Raw genomic sequence first — 20048 nt, 5'->3', positions numbered from 1 at the left:
TATAGTTACTGCTAAAGGCATGGCGCCTCCTCTTCTTTTAGTTGAGCATTTTTTATTCAATGACAGAATATTGCTTATTTTTCGAAAGATTCGAAGGAACTGCGCGTTTTGCTTTTTGGTTACGGTATAAGTGGCTATAATTAATCCAGCTTTACCCGTCTAAGCGGTGCATAGCATTGTATCCCCATGTAGATAATATTATCTATATAGATAATATTATTTCTTACAGATCCGTCAATCAGTCAATCATATGATTGACTGATTGCCGGATCTGAAAGAAATCGTCGTTCAACTTGACTACTGGCGCTGGCAAGCCCTATGCCGGTACCTCCTGGCGTTGAAGGGGAAGATTGAAGATAACCTAAGAGGGGCCGGGACCGATAATAAAGTTATTCACAGGCATTTAAACTTATAAACGTTCTCCGATTAGACTGTTATTGCCGGGTAATGCACTTGGCATTGGGGCGGCTGCGTTGTTGCATTTGGATTAAAATGGATTAACTCCAGTGTGGGCCGTTTTACGTAGATGCGTCGAATGTATGTTCATGAGGTGTGCCATATGCCTTGAATCAAAGGAATGAAGTCAAATGAAATATGCTATAATCCTGGCGAAACGATGCTCACAAAGTGCCCTCGCGATTAATCCGCTTGCGAACAACATTTATTTCAGTGTCTGAGGTGAGGTTCTGGAATGAGTGATGAGTATTTTCTGTTGCTAGTAGGTATATTTTCATTTTCATGGCTATGGTAATTACCTCTGATTAGCATCCATCAGCTCGCGCGTAATGCATATAGCGGACCATTGGTTATTACGGAGCGAGCGAAGCGAGCGTAGTCTTTCCTTAGATTAACGGAAATTTCTGAGTATGAGCGGCCGGCCGGCCGGCCGGCCGTGGTCACGCTTTTGCGAGGCTTATATCTCAGCAACCACTTGACCGATTTACACGCGGTAATTTTTGTAGGGTAGTTTCATTCCTTCTACCAAGTATTGGACCATTCCTGATGCATGTGGGTGACCCCTTATGCACGTGCCACGTGCAAAACGAAGGGGTGTCCGTTTTGTAATTGTTGCAATATCTCGGTAACTACTTGGCCGATTGCGCTGAAAGTTGGCATGTAGGTAGGCACCCACTAGGCACTGCATATCCATGTGCCAGAGTTGGGGCGCTGCTGCACGTGCGCACGTGCAGGGGTCGTTTCCAGATCTCGAGAACGGCTCGACCAATTACCCTCAAATTTGGTACACAGTTAGGGACCGGTTAGTAGGGTGCCGTGCACAAGTCAGTTGGGACCCATTTTGCACGTGCGCACGTGCAGGGTGCCGCTTCCAGATCTCGAGAACGGCTGGGCCGATGGTGCCCAAATTTGGCACATCGCTAGAGACCGGTTAGTAGGGTGCCATGCACAAGTCAGTTGGAGGTACCTGTGGTATCCTGAGCCGTCCCCCCTCCGACCGCGGCTGGGACCGCCCGTGGCTAGGCCGGTGCGGCGGCCGGAGACGCGCATGCGTGGGCAGGCGCGGCGGCCGGAAGTGTGGGAGTCGCCGCTGAGCCCTGGCCGCGTGGGCATGTGTCTGGACGGGGAGCCGGCACGGGGGAGTCCCGTGCCGGGTGTGTCGGACTAATACAGAAGTGTGCCATTCCGTACCGCTCTCTGCCCAGGAGTCGCACGGCCGACACGCGAGGCGAGGACAGAACCACGATAGAACAACCTGGCGACGAGGATGAGATGTCTCGCGAGTGTTTAGTGCGCGGTGGCGGGCGAGAGCGGATGGGCACGGAGGACGAACGGTGAGAGGCGGAGCGAATTGCTAATTGCTTAGTGCTTAGTTTTTTTTTTCGCTGCTGCATGTTTTCGGTTTGCCCGTTGCTCGGTGGTGACACACGTGCTTGTTTTCGCCGGATTTTGGCAGCGGCCATGTTGCGCGGTCGACGCTTCACTCAATATACCCTGGTCGACGCGGTGGCTGGCGTCGGCGGGCTGCGCTGTGATTGGGCCGGCCGGTGGTGACGTAAGACTGTCACGGCGCGCGGTGATTGGTCGGGACTCTCCGCTCGGTGACGTGATTGTGGCGTCACGGTCACGTGACTCCCCCGCCGGAGAAAGCGCGGGAAACACGACAGCGGCGGCGCCAGGGACCGGCGGCCGGGCGGTGGGGGAGAGGAGAAGAGTGAGGAGTGACGGCCGGGAGAGGAGCGGAGTGCAGTGACGGCCGGGTGCGTCGAGAAGGCCGGGATAGCGACGACGGCCGGAGTTCGCGGCGGCGGTCGGGGTGTTGTGATCGGGGCAGGCAGCTCAGCCCGGGATCAGGATGAACAGCACGGGACTGTCGATTCCGGCGGTGGAGCCGTTTCGGCAGGGCGACGATTTCGGCCGGTGGTTGCGCGGTGTCGAGCGTTACCTGTGTGCGGTCGGGATCCAGGAGGCCGACCGGAAGTGTGCGGTGCTGTTGCACCTGGTCGGGCCGGATGTTGCCGACCTCAGCGAGACTCTGCCGGAGGAGACGAGCGAGACGGCCGACAGCTTCGAGCGGCTCAAGAGGAAGCTGACGACCTACCTGTCTCCGGTCAGGAACGCGGTGGCAGAGCGCTCTCTGTTCCACGGGATGCAAATGGAGCCGGAAGAGGACCTGGAGAGGTTCCTGGGCCGTCTGCGAGCGCAGGTCGTGCGCTGCGGCTATGCAGCCACTGAAGTGGACCGGGAGCTGCGCGATCGGTGCGTACTGGGGAGCCGAGCCGGTCTGCGGGCCAAGCTGGTAAAGCTGGCCGCCTCGAAGGGCGACGGTTTGACCCTGGCCGAGGTACGGCAGACGGCACGCGCGCACCGGGACATGGAGCAGCTCGGTGCTCAGCTGGGCGGCACGCGTTTGGCCGAGGCACCGGCAGCAGACGCTGAGGGAGCCGTCAATGCCGTGAGGTCGCCCCAGTCACGGCTCGGAACCTGTTTCCGGTGCGGCGCTGCGGGGCACTGGCAACGAGACTGTCCTGCTGCGGGAGCTGTGCCGCGCGCCCGTGACAGCCGCTGTCCGGCTGGCCAGGCGGCTAGCGGCGGACGCAGCGGAGCGGCCGGAGAACACGGCCGGGGCGCGCCGGGCAACAGCGGCAGCGATGGAGGACCCAGGCAGCGGCGATGCTTCAAGTGCGGCTCCACCGGGCACCTGAAGGCGGCGTGTCCGCAGCGGCGGGTGAGGCTGGTGGCTGCGGAGGACGAACAGACGGACGGCGACGGCGACGCGTGGCTGGTGAGCTCAGTCGACGGCGACGCGTGGCTGGTGAACACAGTCGAAGCCAGCGCCGCGGAGCCGGAAATGAAGACGGTGACGGTGAACGGCCAGCAGCTGGCCATGGTCGTGGACACGGGGAGCCCGGTGTCGCTGGTGAGCGCGGAGACAGCGCGGCAGCTGGGACTTCTGCAGCTGCTGGACCCATGTGACCTGCGCCTGACCTCGTTCACAGGTCAGGTCATTCCCTTGAGAGGGGAGGTGCTGTCAGTGTCACGGCGTCGGGCAGACCCGCGACCCGTCTGCGGCTGGTGGTGACCGGGCTGGGACCCCACCGCTCGCTGATGGGACGCGAGTGGCTGCAGGCGCTTGGTCTGATGACGTCATCGGCTCGGGTATGCCGCGTGCAGCCGGCGCGGACGTTCGAAGGCGTGCCGGAGAGACACTCAACTGTCTTCAACGAGGAGCTGGGGCGCATCCCGATCAAGAGGGTACTGCGGCGTAAGTCGGACGCCAAGCTGATGTACCGGCGGGCGCGCCCGGTGCCGCTGGCGCTGCGAGACGCCGGTGGAGGAATCGGACGCCGGGACACCGGCGGGAGCAAGGGACGCCGGGACGACAGCGGGCGCCGGGATGCTGGTGGACGTCGGGACGACAGCGGGCGCCGGGATGCTGGTGCATGTCGGGACGCTGGTGGACGCCGGGATGCTGGTGGACGACAGGATGACAGCGGGCGCCGGGATGCTGGTGGACGACGGGATGACAGCGGGCGTCGGGACGCTGGTGCGCGTCGGAGCGCTGGTGAGCGCCGAGACGCTGGTGGACGCCGGTGCGCTGGCGAAGCCGGCGGGCGCCGGTACGGCGGCGAGAGCAAGGGGTGCCGAGACGTTGGCGGGCGCCGGGAGGCCGCTGGGCGCCGGTGCGCTGGCGGAGGTGCCAGGTGCCGCGGCGATGGCAGGCGTCGGGGCTCTGAGGGAGCCAGAGGCCGCGCGGGTGACCTCAGGATCGGAGGTCGCGCTGGTCACCACGAAGGAGTCGGCGGCGCCGGGAGTCCAGTCGTTTGCGGCTGCGGAGGCGCCGGGAGCGGAGTGAGCGGAGTGCGTCGTGACGGCGGCGGCGCCGGGAGGCGAGCCCGTCGGGACCGCGGTGGCGCTCGACGCCACTACGCAGCACTCCGAGGCAGCACGGAGCGGCAATGGACGGCAACCGGCAACAGAGGGAGAACGTTCGGAGTCGGTGCGGAAGTGTGGGTCTGGTGCTACGGAGGGCCACAGAAGTGGGTCCGCGGCCGGGTTATGACGCGGACCGGACCCGACTCGTACGAGGTGGATGCCGACAGAGGCAGTCTGTGGTCGCGCCACTGTGACCAGCTCCAGTTGGTGGCGCCAGGCAGCACCGCTCCGGCCGGCGAAGGCCGTGAGGAGGCGAAGCTGGGAAGACGGCGGACGGAGGTGAATCCGTGGAGCCGGCGGGCGGCGACGGACCCGGGAAGCCGGTGGACGGAGGTGAATCCGTGGAGCCGGCGGACCGCAGCGGATCCGGGGAGCCGGCGGACGGCAGCGGATCGGGGGAGCCGACGGGCCGAGGCGGATCCGGGGAGAACGCGGGCGGAGGTGGTTCCGTGGAGCCGGTGGGCCGAGACAGGTCCGGGGAGCCGGCAGACGGAGGCGGACCAATGGAGCCGGCGGATGGAGACGGACCAGCGGAGCCGGCGGACGGAGGCGGACCAATGGAGCCGGCGGACTGAGGTGGATCCGGGGAGCCGGCAGACGGAAGACCGGACACTGTCGAGTCGGCAGACGGCAGAAGAGACGAGCCGGTGGAAGACTGAGGGGCCGGAGCGGCCGAGTCGGCGGACGTCGACAGTGGCGAGCCGTCAGACGACAGAGGAGACTGAGCTGTCGAGTCGGCAGACGGCGGCGGAGACCGAGGAGCCGACAGAGGAGACGGGCCGGCGGACGACGGAGGAGCCGGTGCCGACGAGTCAGCAGACGGAGGCAGAGGTGAGCCGTCAGACGACGGGAGAGTCGGACTGTCCGAGCGGGCGGACGGCGGTGGAGGCGAGCCGGAGGCTGACGGACGACGGAGGAGCAGGAGCCATCGGGCCGACAGTGGACTGCAGAGGCGAGCTGGCGGGAGACGGAGGAGCCGGAACCGGAGCGCCTGCGGGCGGCGGAGGAGCCAGTGCTGGTGAGCCAGACCTCAACGGACTAGCGTCGGAGGCGGAGGCCGGACCGACCGGTCGGGCTGGCAGCCCACGGCGCCGCGCGCAGCGGGGCACTCCGCGCCGCTCGACGCGCAGAGGTGGTGCTCGCAGTCGGAAGTGTCTGTGTGGCGGTGTGTAGTTTTTTATGCTGATGGGCACTGTTCGGCGCGCAGTGGTCTCGCTCGATTGAGTTTGTGCGGCGGGAAGAAGTTGTTTTCTGTGTGAGCAGTTTTCGTTTCATTGGTTCTCCACGTGAGTGTCATTTGTGTTTATGTAAAGGGGGGTGAGGTGTGGTATCCTGAGCCGTCCCCCCTCCGACCGCGGCTGGGACCGCCCGTGGCTAGGCCGGTGCGGCGGCCGGAGACGCGCATGCGTGGGCAGGCGCGGCGGCCGGAAGTGTGGGAGTCGCCGCTGAGCCCTGGCCGCGTGGGCATGTGTCTGGACGGGGAGCCGGCACGGGGGAGTCCCGTGCCGGGTGTGTCGGACTAATACAGAAGTGTGCCATTCCGTACCGCTCTCTGCCCAGGAGTCGCACGGCCGACACACGCGAGGCGAGGACAGAACCACGATAGAACAGTACCCCCTCGCAATTTCGCACGTGCAAGGTCCACCCTAATGCTCGCTCCGTTAGTCGCCCCAAAAGGCGTTATACTGGTTTAGCCTTGGAATCATTGAATGAGCGGTGAAGATATATGCACGGCCAGTTTTGCCCTGTTTGTAATTTCGCGCGGGAATAAAAATCGGACTCCGCTATGTTCGTGTTCTTTGCCCGGAATGCTGCGAATGTTGCAAGACAATGGCGCTTCGCAATTTGCAAAATGATTTCATTCAACGCTTGGAAGGGCACCGTACCGAAATTATGACTCAGAAAAGACCCGCAAAAAGCTATGAAGACGTGGTTATTTCTAATTTTTAGTTGTCTAATTCGCTAGTCGGCTGATAAGTCCAACGTTTTGGCAGCAGAAATTGAGCAGTGTCAGCAGAGTTTTCTGAACAGGTGTTGGGCTGTGCATTTACATTTTTACCCATTGTTTGTAATTTTATTTATTTCTAAAATTGTATTATTGCGGTAAAATATTGGCTGCATGCCTTGATTATTCAATATAATTTCAAGGCTTCTTCATGTCATCAAAGGATGAGATTGAAATACTTTCAGTGGTGCAGAAATCCTCTGAAGGGTGAGCTATTGTAATTGCCGTACATTATTGATGGAATTGATGGTAAAAGTATACATTAAGTCCGAGTGACTGTTAAAAGATAAAGTTTTCATATTCTTACATTATTTGTTAAAAGCAAAAGCAAAGCATTTATTATCAGGAAATCAGTGATTGTTCTACACAGACATGTTACCAGTGGACACATCAAATCCAGTTAAACCACAGCGACAGACGACGGGCAATGTTTGTTGGTGAACTGGCGTGTCCTTTGATCATGGGTTCCCATCATGTCTACTACCATATCCTTATGGCTGCTAGGCAAGGAGAACCCTACCAGGTGAGAGAACCAGTTGAGAGAATTTGACATCCTGAATCCAAAAATGATACTTGTATGTCCTGGAAATACCTGATACCTGATACCTGATATTTGGGGATCATTGAAGGCACTAGGATTGCCCGGTGGATCCGTCGTAGAGAGCTCGGGTAGCATTAACAGTCTTATCTATTGTGGAGCGATGAAGGCATAGTTCATCCAGTGCTTGTCCAGCCGGTTCTTGAACACATTTGTCGATGGCGAGCAGACAACTTCTTCTGGTAGGGCGTTCCAGTCCGACACAACCCGGGTGGCGAAGTGGTTGCGCCGGACGCGGCTGACCGCTGGCTTCTTGGCCACCTTGAGTCGGTGGCCGCGGGTGCGTGTACTTGGGGCGGGCGAGAAGAAGTCGTCCTTGTCCAGGCCGGAGCGTCCGTGCATGATGTTGAACATCGTGATCATATCTCCGCGTCGACGGCGGTACTGGAGGGAGGGAAGTTTAAGACTCTTCAGTCGTTCTTCGTAAGGCAGATGCCGAAGTCCAGGGACAAGGCGCGTAGCCCGTCGCTGAACCCGCTCCACCAGCCTCACGTCGGTCGTGTTGAACGGGCCCCATACTTGATTGCAGTACTCTAGGTGCGGGCGAACCATTGTCTTATACAGCAGAGGAAGTGTCTTGGAGTCGATGTGGACGAAGCTGTGCTTGATCAGGCCGAGGGTTCTGTTGGCTTTGCCAATGGCGGTCGCCGCTTGCTCCCTGAATTTAAGCAGTCTGTCCATCTGGACTCCCAAGTCTCTTTCCGTGTCGACAGTCTTCAATGCAGCGCCTTCGATCGTGTACTTCGCCCGCACGTTTTGGCTGCCCAGGTGAAGCATTGTGCACTTGGATGGGTTAAACGGCAGCTTCCACTTCCGAGACCAGGCCGCCAGGGCGTCCAAATCCTGCTGGAGCCTTCTGCGGCCGATCTCGGTGCCCGCTCCGACGTACACCTTCGTATCATCAGCGAAGAGCTTGCATGCGCTCTCTACGCAGCCAGGTAGGTCGTTGACAAAAGCGATGAAGAGCACTGGTCCCAAAACTGTGCCCTGCGGGATACCGCTGCCGACTGCGACCCAGTCCGAGAAGCTGCCGTTGACAGTGACCCTTTGCTTTCTCTCTGTCAGGAAAGAGCGCAGCCACTCGAGGAGGCGTCCCCTAACGCCCATGTCGTGGAGCTTCTGGAGAAGACGCAGGTGAGGCACCGAATCGAAGGCGCGTCGGAAGTCCAAGTAGGCGACGTCAACCGGCTCGCCCTCCTCCATCAGCCAAGTCCACTCCTCGAGTGTGCTGAGAAGCTGCGTTGCGCAGGAGCGCCCCGGGCGGAACCCGTGCTGGCATTCAGTTAGCTGGCCTGTCAGTGTCATGTGCTCGAACAGGGCGTCACGCACGAGCGACTCCAACACCTTCGCCGTCACGGACGTCAGGCTGACGGGACGGTAATTGGAAGGATCGCTACGAGGTCCCTTTTTATAAATGGGGACAACTTGACCTAGCTTCCAATCTCTTGGGACTCTTCCGTCTGCCAAGGAGTGGTTGAAGAGGTCTGTCAAGGGACCACACAGGGGGGCAGCCAGCTCGCGCAACACCCTAGGATGGACTGCGTCAGGGCCTGGTGATGCTGCCGGACGTAGGTCGCGGAGTTTGCCCTCCACTTGCCCCGGCGTCACCCGCAGCTCCTCCAACGTTGGGCCTCCATACTGGGGATTCATAGCTGGAACGTCAGCCGGGTCTTCATCCCAGCAGTACACACTGCTGTAAGCTTCCGCCAGAGCTCTGGCTTTAGCTGCGTCCGTGCACGCCATATCCCCATTCTCAGTCACGAGGTCGTCCACTCTTGTTCTGGTGGTCAGGCGGGAGTGCACATAACGCCAAAATGCCTTCGGGTTTTCCGGCAGGTTCTCCACCAGTTGCCGCTCAAAATTCCTGCGGAGACGTCTAACCAGTCCCTTCAACTGGTTCCTGGTTCGAGAGAATCGGCAGTAGTCCAGGGTATCTTGGGTTAGTAGGTATCTCTTCCACATTCTCTTCTTACGGTTCTGCAGCGTCAGGGCCTCGCGCGTCATGTACAGGTTTCGCTTCCTGCCACCTGGGTGCTGCCTAGGGATGCCTCGCTCGCAGATGCCGTCCAGGACTTCTTGAAACGCTCGGTAGTGTTGGTCAACGGTGCAGCCATCAGAGACAGGCCAGGTCGCCTCTCGCGCCATTTGGACCATCGCCCCATAGTCGCCGCGGTGGAGTGCCGGTTTCAGTGTAGCCACTTGCTCGTCTTCAGCGTAACACCGCAGGGTGAACGTCAGGACGACGTGGTCGCTACTGCCGAGTGGCGGATGGCTGCGGAGGTCGAGGACCATGCCTTCCTCGTTGGTCAGCACGAGGTCCAGGACGTGCGGCGTCTGTCCGGGGCGGTATCTCGTTGGGGACAGCACGTGTTGAGTGAGGTAGTGGTCCCTAAAGAGTTCTAGAAGCTCGTGCGACCAATGCCCAGTTGGTGCCCTTGATACCTCAGCCGCCCAGTCGATGTCGGGAGCGTTGAAGTCGCCGGTAATCAGCAGGTGTGAAGGTCTTGAGGCGGCGACGAGATCCAACAGATGGCTCAGCTGGCTGGTTGATTCCAGTGGGCTGGATGGGCTCCTATATATGCACCCAATCAACAGAATGTCGCTGCCTGCCAGACGGATGTTCACCCACAGTTGTTCGCGGAAAGGACTGGCAAGAAACTTAACTTCGGAACAGGGCAAGGAGTCGCGAACATAAATGCAGATGCCACGGGGCCTTTCAGTACTTAAACATAGAACATCAGGAATGAAACTTAAATAAACTTTGTAACCAGGAATGGCAAGGCGTACAGCAGACACCGCGGAGACCTGGACTTTGGGTAAAACTTCTGCGATGAGCATGATGTCAGGCTCCGTCCCAGCTATCCGCGCACAAAGATCATCACGCTTGTTTAAATACTGGTCGGCGTTGGTGTACAGGATCGACAGTGCTCGTTTCCCACGTGATTGTCATATCCGTTGCGTTTGCCGATCGCCGTCGGTGGCAGCGGTTTCGCCGTCAGCTAGCACACGCCGGTCCCCAGCGCCGCCGTCCGCCGGCACAGGCCGGTCCCCAGCGCCGCCGCCCGCCGGCACACGCCGGCCGCCATCATCGCTGTCCGCCGGCACACGCCGGCTGCCAGCTTCGCTCTCCGACGGCACACGCCGGCCGCCAGCACCGCTGCCCGCCGGCACACGCCGGTTTCCAGCATCGCTCTCCGACGGCACACGCCGGTTTCCAGCACCGCCGCCCGCCGGCACACGCCGGCTCCCGGCACCGCCGCCCGCCGGCACACGCCGGTTTTCAGCACCGTTGTCCGCCGGTACATGCCGGTTTTCAGCACCGCCGTCCGCCAGCTCGCGCCGGTTTCCAACGTCCGCCGGCAGAGGAGACCCGGGGCCCACCGGACCCTGGCTAGGGGTGGCACCTGCAGGGTGGCCAGCGAGTGGGATGATCTTTCCCCTTCTAATCACCAGGTTTTCTTCACCATTTGCTCTCCTGGTGGCCAGCTCCTGCCGCAGTTTTTTCCCTTGCTCCCTTTCTTCCTTTGTTCTGTCTGGGTTTACATAGATGTTTGAGAATCCTGGGTTATTTCTCAGCTGTGGCGCCAGCTTGATGATCTCCCACTTGGTCGTTTCAGAGTCCACAGTGGCAATAAGAAGTCTGGGCCTGTCTGGGTTGAATTTGCCAGCCCTGAATGAGTTAGTGATACTGACCTTCAGCCTGAGAGTTTCCCTAAACAAAGCTACCAGTCTAGCCCTGTCAGCTGCCATCCTGTCATCATGAGTGTCCCCCTCGGCCTCTCTGAGGTTGTGCACCACAATATTGCACTTGCGCCTCTCCTTGTCCATGAATGCATCCAGGAAGCTGGCAACCTCCTTGGTTGCCCCTGAGGGCCCACTGTGCTTAGAGCTGCTTGGGAGCTTCTCCATTGTAATTTCAAGCGACCTCTTGACTTCCTGGCACTGACTTTTGACAATGTCTGCATATGTAGCTTTCTGTTTTTCTTGTTCCTTGGTTAGCAGCTTGTGATTGCTCACTATGGCTTTGTTCAGGTTGGTCTGCTCCGTCAGGATCTGGACCTGTTTGGTGCTTGTTTGTTTCAGTGCCTGCATATGGAGCTGCAGTGTTTTCTCAAGTGTTTCGGAGTGTTCCTTGGCTACCTGGATCAGTCTCTCTGTGTGAGACTCCTGTACGTTCATCAGCGTATCCAGCTGCGTTTGGATGGCTGTCTCGAGTTCCCTCAGTTTCTCCTTCACAGTTTTGCAGCAACTGGAGGGGCTGCGGATTAATGGTTTACAGTATGAGCACAGCCAAGACAGGGCCTTGTGCAAACCAGCAACTCTGTATGTGGCTGATGGTACCCCCTGGCAAGCGCAGTGAAACCACTGGTCACACCTGTCACACTGAAGGGCTTCCTCACTGTCACCTACCACTGCCCCACACTCCTTGGTAGGGCCCCCCTTGCAGAAAGAAGCATCACTGTCAGCAGTGCTCCCTGCCCTAGAACGAGGACCAAATGGTCTGTAAACTTCATCTGCAAGCTTGTGTACATCTCCGAGCTTCTTGCGTAATTTACTTGGCTGAACATTGAGCGATGTGCCCTCAGATTCAGATTCGCTCTCTGAGGTATCATCAAAAATCGATGGCTCCCCAGCTGCGATCGCCTTGGGGTCTAACTTCTTGCTCCCTACCCCATCCTTCTCTCCCTGAACTATGGTGGCATCACAGTTTACAACACCCTGGCTGGCATCAGAGTCAGCATTTTGGCTTACCTCGGCTCCAGGGGCAGCAGGTGGGGTGTTGGCCACGTTACCGGCCTTGACGTTACCTGTCCCCAGCTTTGGTTTCGATTTCAAATTCCTTTTGTTATGCTGCCTTGGCATCATCACTGGACTTCCTTCAGATCCACTTCTCTGTTTTTGGCGCTCTTGAGACAGTAATGGCTTGCCACTACTTGGCATGGCTGCGCGCCGATTCATGCGCGCACCTTACGGTTAATTTGAAAGGCTCAATATGATTTACCAAATTTTAGAGATGTTGTCTGTCTTCTAATATTCTTAAACCAGAAATATTATTTCTTAAGCAGTCTTGAATCCACTTTCAAAAACTTGAAGCTTCAGCTTGAAAAATGTCACGCAAACCCAGAGCTCTCCAAAACACGTCCACCCGGGGCAAGGGTCAAGGAAGGAATCAAATGGAAATAAAAGAAAAACATAATCAAACCTGACCTAACCTTACCTATTTACCAACAACCTACCAACCTACAACCTACAAACCTACAACCTACAAACCTACAACCTAACCTAACCTAACCTACAAACCTACCAACCTAAAACCTAAAACCTACAAACCTACAACCTAACCTAACCTAAAACCTACATTTTTTGCTGTTACATATTTGTATCAACAGCGTCACAATTGTCCACTCGGACCTAATATATACTAATACCGAATTGATTTATGCATTTTTTCGCAATAATTTCTATTAAAACTGGCTACCTGCTACATTTTTACTCTGTACGTTGTATAAGCCAGTGAAAGGATTCAGGTCAAGTTTGTAGTGAGTGGTCTCAATAATGATAATGGGTATTTTGATTTTGCCCACAAGATTGGTCTGTTCAGTGATAATTTTTAGTAACTGTATTTCCTATGTAGTATGGATTTGTCATAGGTATATGTAGCTATTTTGGTTATATGGCCTTGATTTTGACATTCTTTAGCTGACCAGCACAGTTCTCATGTTTATTTACCAATGAGAAGTCTAAAAATGCATCCTGAGTATTCCTTACTGGTAGCATTCTGCTAAAAACAGTCACTGAGTCAGAGTGGCACTGTGCTATAGTGATAACTTATCAGTTCAATGAATGATACTAGATGTTGAAGGTTGCCTTTGGTTTTGTGGTTTAGTGCTAGTTGAGCCTGTTTTAAAATATCTTAGCTGATTTCAGAACCTTCTGTTGTTTGGCAGCTTTTTTGAGTCTCAAGCAATTGTGAACATTGAAAACTGCATTTTTCCATTATCCTGCTCCTGCTGTAGAACAACTTGTTACACTTGACCAGTGGTATTAATTTGTCATCAACTCTGATTGGCAGGCACACATGTCCCCGCTGTGGCCTAACACTGGGCACTGTCTCACTGCTTAGTCATCATCAGCTGCTGCTCTGTGACCAGAGGACGCCAGCAGAAAGTCGCCATGGCAGATGTGTCATTGAAGTGGCTAAGGTAAGACCCTTGGTGATTTTCTGGACTGTTTTTTGTGTCTCTGAAATGAATCCTGTGACAAATTGTAGTGCTCTTATGTATTCTGGCTGAATGATGAGCAGAATGCTCATCATTTAGCCTTATTTTCATGATTTTTGGATAGTACTGATGTACCTAATAGTCAATGTCCAATGGTTATACTTGGACTTTTTTTGCTTTGTTCAACTTTTTCTTTGTGGCATACTTGAGTCCTTTTTAAAAGAGGACACACATGTAAGTAGTGGCTCATGTGGTTTTTACCCATTGGCAGTGTCCATCGACATTGTAATAGGTTCATGGACCATGACACCCAGGTTTTTGCTGACCGTTGCTGACTGTTGCTGACCATTGCTGACCGGTGACCGTCCGTCGGCAGCGGTGCGGTCTGGACGAGCTGCACGTGTTCTCCCTGGAGCGCGAGGCCGGTCTGGAGCGGCGCCGGCCGGCCGGCGGTCCGCGCGCGCCGCCGCCCGAGCCGCCGGCCGGCGCCACCCTGGAGCAGCGTCTGGAGGCGATCGGCCGACTCACCCTGGAAGACCTGCCCGACGAGCTGGTGGAGCGTCTGCTGAGCGAGGCAGCCAGCTACGGCGGCGGCGGCGGCGAGCCGGAGCCGGGCCGCAGCCAGCTCTACCAGCTGGACAACTCGGCGCTGTCGTACGAGGTGCTGCGGCTGCCGCAGTACCAGGAGCTGTTCGACCGGCTGCGCCAGGAGGCGGCGGCCGTGTCGCCGGCGCCGCTGGACACGGCCGCCTGTCGACAGGCCGGCATCGGCCAGCCGCTGCTGCAGTCGCTGCTCCAGCAGGCCGAGCAGCTGCGCGCCGACCACCAGAGCGAGTTCGTCGAACACCACTTCTGCCGGCAGTGTCAGGAGCACGTGGAGCGCGCGCTCGTGCTGAACCACGTGCACGCCGGCCTGGCAAACACGTGCGGCTTTTGCGGCCTTACCGTGGGCTACTCGACTGAGCTGAAGGCCCACCTGAGCAAGCAGCACCACATGCAGCGGAAGCTGACGTGTCCGCTGTGCCGGACCCGCCACGCCACGCCGCACGCGTACCGGAACCACGTGCTGACGCACAACATGGACGACGAGCTGCTCCTGCCGGGAGAGGTCAGTCGCTACGGCGTGAACCTTCGCTGTGAAACGCTCCAAGGCATAAGTTTTGATGTTTGTCACTACATTATGTTAGTTTTTGCTCGTTTTTTTTTCTGTGATTTGTGTTGATCAAAGGGGGGGGGCGTTCCACGACAAATCGACAAATAAAAGATTAAATTTGCACCCTCATATTTTATTTTTCGTTGAAAACTGGTGTAAGGGGTTGTGATGGGCGGGGAAGCCAGCTGTGGCAAGGATTTTTTTCTCCGAACAACGGTTTCTGAGATATAGCCTCGGGCAATTCCTGGAGGTCGCGCTGCAGCCCTATGTTTGGCGGCCTATAACTCAGAAACCATCGGTTTTCTACGATAAAAACTTTATATGGTTCAACTCACAATCAGCCAGCAAACATTTTGGCTATCTCTGATTTTCAATTTTTGAAAATTTTGATCACGTGACCTTTTGACCTATTTTTCGAAGAGTGACCTTGATATTTTCCCCACTGAAAGATGCAATTTTGTCTGATGACGATTAAAGCCTTATCAATTGTCATTCATATGCGAAAATAAAAAAAGTGGATATCACCCTGCGTTGACCTCAGGTCAGGTCATTTTATGACCTGTCCATTATTACGAGCGGGAGCGACAGCGAGATCTCGAGAATAAAGCAAGATAGAGACAAGCGGTAAACGTTGCAGGGTACAAACGGATAAGGTCTATAATTTTTACTGAGGTCATTTTCAGGTCAAGTCAAAGATGAGGTCACAGGAGCAAAAAGGAAGTCAAAATTGCGGCACTACATATATATGAAGTTTTTCTCGAATAACTTTCAAGGTATCCCAGCTAGGAACAAACCAATAGCACCATCGTGATCCTCTCGTCGATCCGCATCGAAACATGTGTATGTTGACCTCGAAAGGTCAAAAGGTCAAAAGTTGACCATAGGTCACGTGACGAGCGGGAGCGACAGCGAGATGTCGAGAATAAAGCAAGATAGCGACAAGCGGTAAACGGTGCAGGGTACACACGGATAAGGTCTATAATTTTTACTGAGGTCATTTTTAGGTCAGGTCAAAGATGACGTCACAGGAGCAAAAAGGAAGTAAAATTGCGGCACTACATATATATGAAGTTTTTCTCGAATAACTTTCAAGTTATCCCAGCTAGGAACAAACTAATAGCACCATCGTGATTCTCTCGTCGATCCGCATCGAAACATATGTATGTTGACCTCGAAAGGTCGAAAGGTCAAAAGTTGACCTTAGGTCACGTGACCTAAGGTCAACTTTTGACCTTTCGACCTTTCGAGGTCAACATACATATGTTTCGATGCGGATCGACGAGAGGATCACGATGGTGATATTAGTTTGTTCCTAGCTGGGATAACTTGAAAGATTCGAGAAATCTTCATATATATGTAGTGCCGCAATTTTGACTTCCTTTTATTGCTCCAGTGACGTCATCTTTGACCTGACCTGAAAATGACCTCAGTAAAAATTATAGACTTTATCCGTGTGTACCCTGCACCGTTTACCGCTTGTCGCTATCTTGCTTTATTCTCGAGATCTCGCTGTCGCTCCCGCTCGTAATAATGGACAGGTCATAAAAATGACCTGACCTGAGGTCAACGCAGGGCGATATCCACTTTTTTATTTTCGCATATGAATGACAATTGATAAGGCTTTAATCGTCATCAGACAAAATTGCAATTTTCAGTGGGGAAAATATCAAGGTCACTCTTCGAAAAATAGGTCAAAAGGTCACGTGATCAAAATTTTCAAAAATTGAAAATCTGAGATGGCCAAAATGTTTGTTGGCTGATTGTGAGTTGAACCATATAAAGTTTTTATCGTAGAAAACCAATAGTTTTTTAGTTATAGGCCGCCAAACATAGGGCTGCAGCGCGACCTCCAGGAATTGCCCGAGGCTATATCTCGGAAACTGTTGTTCGAAGAAAAAAATCCTTGTCACAGCTGGCTTCCCCGCCCATCACAACCCATTAGACCAATTTTAAGCAAAAAATAAAATATGAGGGTGCAGGGCACTTGTCGATTTGTCGTGGAACGCCCCAGGGACCAGTTTTCTTTAAATTTTTCATTAAAAAAGAGCTACTGCAAAAAAATCGTTCATTTTTGTTCTTGTGCTTTATTTTCTGAAGGGCATCTCGATCGGCGGACCGTGTTCTCTGCTCCTCTGCTGACCGCTAGTTTGTGATGTGTGACGCGGCTCACCTCACCGTCTCCATATGCCGCTCGTTTCAGAACGACCCGCGCCTCGCCAACGGTAACCGTACGTCCGAGTGGCAGTGTGAACTGTGCCGCGAAATGCCCATCGGCGTGTCGGTCAAATTCCGAGACATCCGGGTAAGCCGTGCGGCGGGAGCTACTCATGTGGTGTTTTACCGTGCTGACCTTACCTTTCCCGTCTCGCTCTGTTTTGGGCAAATGTGCGCGAAAACAAACCATATCGGTTTTACAATGAAGGCAATGCAATATTTCAAGCTCAAAATAATTGCTGGTGTAATTCAACATTTAATTGAGCTGGCCTCGTATGGAAGATATAAGCTAGTACATAAAAGACGTGAATGTTATTGAAGTTACGTGCCGCTAGTTTTAATTGGTCTGTGTATTTGGAGTTCCGGTCGTCATCTGACTTGGCCCGTGTCCGTTTCCAGGAGCACGTTACGAGCGGCTGTCGGATGCTGCACCTCTCAGAGGCAGAGTTCAACCGGCGCTTCCACCCACCACCGCAGCGGGAGATGTGAGAGACGGACACAGCCCGGCTGTTCCGGCCCGCTCACGGTAATCAATCCACAGCTGGGGTGGGAATATCTGTTGTCCTTGTCGAGCAAAGATAGCGACATCTGCTGTCCTGGCCTGCCTGTACGGTAACACGAGCTGGGATGGGAATATCCGCTGTTCCGTCCCGATAAAACGGCGATAGATACCCGTTGCCCTGGCCCGCTAGTACGGATGAGGTTTTCCGCTGTCCCGACCCTCTGAGACGGTGATATCAGCCGCTGGCCTGGCCCGTTGTACGGTTTGCGTTAGCCATCGCCATCACCAGTATCAGCTGCTGAATTCTGATCTGAGTCCCAGGGATATCGGGAGCTTCTCTCAAAACAAAGCATTTCGCTGTCGGATACCTGACGAATGATAGCTGTTGTTGGGTAGATTAGAGAGTATGTTTCATTGTTATATTTGCCGTGAAAATTCGTCGTGACCACCGGACGTTTTAAGACTTATGAGGCAATTTGTTTGGGTGACTCGTACAGTTTCATGTGCTTGTGCACTTAGCTTTGACTATAGCAACTTGCAAGTTATGGAGTGCTTGGACTGCTGCCAAGGGAAGCTCAAACATTTATAGGGGAAGTTTCGTTATTTTTTCTTGTGTTTATATGCCGGAACGGCCCTTGCTTCACACTGACTCTGAACACCATTTACCTTTTTATCTGAAGATGCCTACCTACCATTTCTGCTGTGCTGCACTGTGGTTCGGCTGGTGAAAAGTCACATTGTGATCGCCGGACCAATATCATTCGGACGTGTTTTCAATACACGTCAGTGCTGAAAAATGTGTCGTTTTATTGATACCGGGACTGCAGTGCACTCTCGTCAAAACTTGGCCGTTGCCCGAAGACATTCGTCAGTCTCCACATTTTTATCACTTCCGTTTAAGGAGAGTAACCATTTCGAAAACTTTCGTCAATCAGCATTGGAATTCGGACTGACGGGAACATGTTTCCATTAGTTCCACATGTGTCCATGTCGTCATCTAGACTAACACCTTTTTGGATTAGTCGTGCGATACACTGTGTAAAAGAGATGGCAAACCATCTCGGACAAAGTTACTACTTATTTCCTCATTCCCCGAGAAAATACAACGGGAAGGATTCATTTATTACCAATATTTCTTCGTACAAACAGGCACTTAATGGGTCTGTTCCAGTCGCACTTCCTAACACCTCTAAAAACTCCTCCAAGATTGCTTCCCTGTTCCAGTGGCATCTCTAACCCCTACAATGCCAAAGAGGGCCCTGCTCCAACCTCCTCTATCTTGCCCTTGGAGGAGTTTAGAGGTGTTAGGAAGTGCGACTGGAACAGACACAATGCTTCAACCACCCATATTATTTACGAAGAGATATAACGGAGAGGCACTTGAAAGCCGGACAAAACAAAAATGGGCATTGTCCATGAGACTGAGAATGAAATCAAAATGAAACAATAAATGAGGCCACCATGGAAAGCCTCTGCCTCCTTAGCCTACACCTTGAAGCTTGTTGCCCATCAAAAATACCCTGGTTTGCTGGCGGCGTTATGCTAATGCGTTATGCCGAGGATAAGCGCTAGCAGGGCGGTAGCCATCACAATGGCGGCTGGTCCTGTCGCAAAGCCGGCCGATTTCCCGTCGGACTGATCGACCAGGTGACCGGACTCTGTAGCGGTCAGGGTCTGGGTCGGCGTGGCCCTGACCGTGGCGGGTGGAGTGGTCAGCGAGTCGGATGTCGTCAGGGAGTCTGACGCGGTCGTCAGGGTGTCTGATGGAGTCGTCAGTGAGTCAGAGGTGGTCAGACTCGCCGGCCCGGTGGTCGACTCCGCTCCTCCGACGGTGGTGACCTGTGTGCTGACTCCCGGCGACTCGGACGTCTCGATCTCGTACTCGAATATCTCCAGTTCGTAGATGTCGTCGATGGCGCGCGGGACTCGGCGGCCGGCCCGCTCGGTGTCTGTTGCGGGCCCGTCCGCCGGAGACCGGACCGATCCGTAGAGATGCGGCGGGGACTGACCGTCGACCGGACCTGTAATGACGACACCGGCTGAACTTGGCATCCACCGGAGTCTTATCCATTGCATAATACATTATCCCTCAAACCAGCCGCAATCACAAAGATAAACACCACAACGAGCACCGAAATATCTGAACAGGTTGGAGATACGCCGATTTGAAATGAGATATCAAACAACATACCAGTGATGAAGCCTCAAAGCCCTTGTTGGATGCTAAGGTCGAGCTGCTTCCTCACGGACTTTCAGATCGATATCGAACCGTGAACTACTTAATGTGAATTTGTAAATCCTGAACTTTTTTGAACCTGAAGAATCTGTTTAGTAAGCTCCCATTGATTCTTGTCTCCCTTTTCGAGTGGATGAGTTAACCTGCTCCGGGACCGTGATTTAGACGTCCTATGAATCACGCCATCTCAGGCTCATTATTTCATGCACCATTTGAGTATATTGTCAGGTTATTCAAAATCAAAATACAAATTTTGGAGCAATTTGTGTAAAATTTAAACACTTCAAATTTGACTTATTTGCCACCTGACATCTAACCAGTAGCCGACATCCCTGGCTCCCGCGGGTATGGTGTAACCTACCGGCACAGGTGACCACGGTGAGGGCGGCGGCGGCGATCAGCAGAGCTGCCGAGGAGACCATGGCTGCTGATCGGACGGTGCGGCGCCGCTGCCGCCTCCGTGAGCACCACTGAGCGACCATCGATTGCCGGCAGTCTTTCTGTGTAACCGTTGCCATGTTCGTTTGTCTGCCCTGTCCGGCCTGTGTCCGCCGGCTGTCCGGACAACTATGACGTCAGGCTGTCCGGCGCCCACCCGTGTCCGCCCTGCATTGTACCCGGCGCGCGCCGCGTGCATTGTGCAACGGCGTGCCAACATACCGCACAAACAGACCAGCGGCCCATGACCGACGCGTCGAAACCTCGAGTAGCCACGCCGGCCCACCGT

General features: G+C 54.8%; 2 protein-coding genes across 3 annotated transcripts; one reads left to right on the top strand and one right to left on the bottom strand.

Moving 5' to 3' along the window:
* Positions 1–6207: 6207 nt before the first annotated feature.
* LOC122379823 lies at positions 6208–17882 on the top strand. 2 transcript variants are annotated; one of them, XM_043362357.1, is made up of 6 exons: positions 6459–6604; positions 13069–13198; positions 13593–13636; positions 13697–14324; positions 16570–16671; positions 16983–17882. In XM_043362357.1, exons 1-6 carry the CDS (start codon positions 6549–6551, stop codon positions 17070–17072), a joined length of 1050 nt encoding a protein of 349 aa, XP_043218292.1. In that variant the 5' UTR covers positions 6459–6548; the 3' UTR covers positions 17073–17882. The 2 variants fall into 2 exon arrangements, with proteins under 2 accessions (XP_043218291.1, XP_043218292.1); XM_043362356.1 differs by having other exon boundaries at positions 6208–6604; positions 13593–14324.
* A 304-nt stretch (positions 17883–18186) lies between these two features.
* LOC122379824 lies at positions 18187–20018 on the bottom strand. The gene is made up of 2 exons (XM_043362358.1): positions 19683–20018; positions 18187–19106 (listed from the first exon to the last, which is right to left on the bottom strand). Exons 1-2 carry the CDS (start codon positions 19837–19839, stop codon positions 18628–18630), a joined length of 636 nt encoding a protein of 211 aa, XP_043218293.1. The 5' UTR covers positions 19840–20018; the 3' UTR covers positions 18187–18627.
* Positions 20019–20048: the final 30 nt, after the last annotated feature.

This window comes from Amphibalanus amphitrite, unplaced genomic scaffold (assembly GCF_019059575.1).
Source record: "Amphibalanus amphitrite isolate SeventyFive unplaced genomic scaffold, NRLGWU_Aamphi_draft 000084F_arrow, whole genome shotgun sequence".
In the NCBI taxonomy this organism is placed as follows: domain Eukaryota; kingdom Metazoa; phylum Arthropoda; class Thecostraca; order Balanomorpha; family Balanidae; genus Amphibalanus; species Amphibalanus amphitrite.
Note: the sequence above shows the minus strand (reverse complement) of the source record. Positions and strands in the feature narration are given on the sequence as shown.

What these genes read in the sequence shown, in the direction of transcription:
- LOC122379823 (XM_043362356.1), top strand. Translation starts at nt 6,549, where the DNA reads ATGTCATCAAAGGATGAGATTGAAATACTTTCAGTGGTGCAGAAATCC. An exon ending in GTGCAGAAATCCTCTGAAGG is followed by an intron (nt 6,605 to 13,068) that starts GTGAGCTATTGT and finishes TCTGATTGGCAG; the next exon opens with GCACACATGTCCCCGCTGTG. An exon ending in GTGTCATTGAAGTGGCTAAG is followed by an intron (nt 13,199 to 13,592) that starts GTAAGACCCTTG and finishes GTCCGTCGGCAG; the next exon opens with CGGTGCGGTCTGGACGAGCT.
- LOC122379824 (XM_043362358.1), bottom strand. Translation starts at nt 19,839, where the DNA reads ATGGCAACGGTTACACAGAAAGACTGCCGGCAATCGATGGTCGCTCAG. An exon ending in CACCGTGGTCACCTGTGCCG is followed by an intron (nt 19,107 to 19,682) that starts GTAGGTTACACC and finishes TCGTCATTACAG; the next exon opens with GTCCGGTCGACGGTCAGTCC.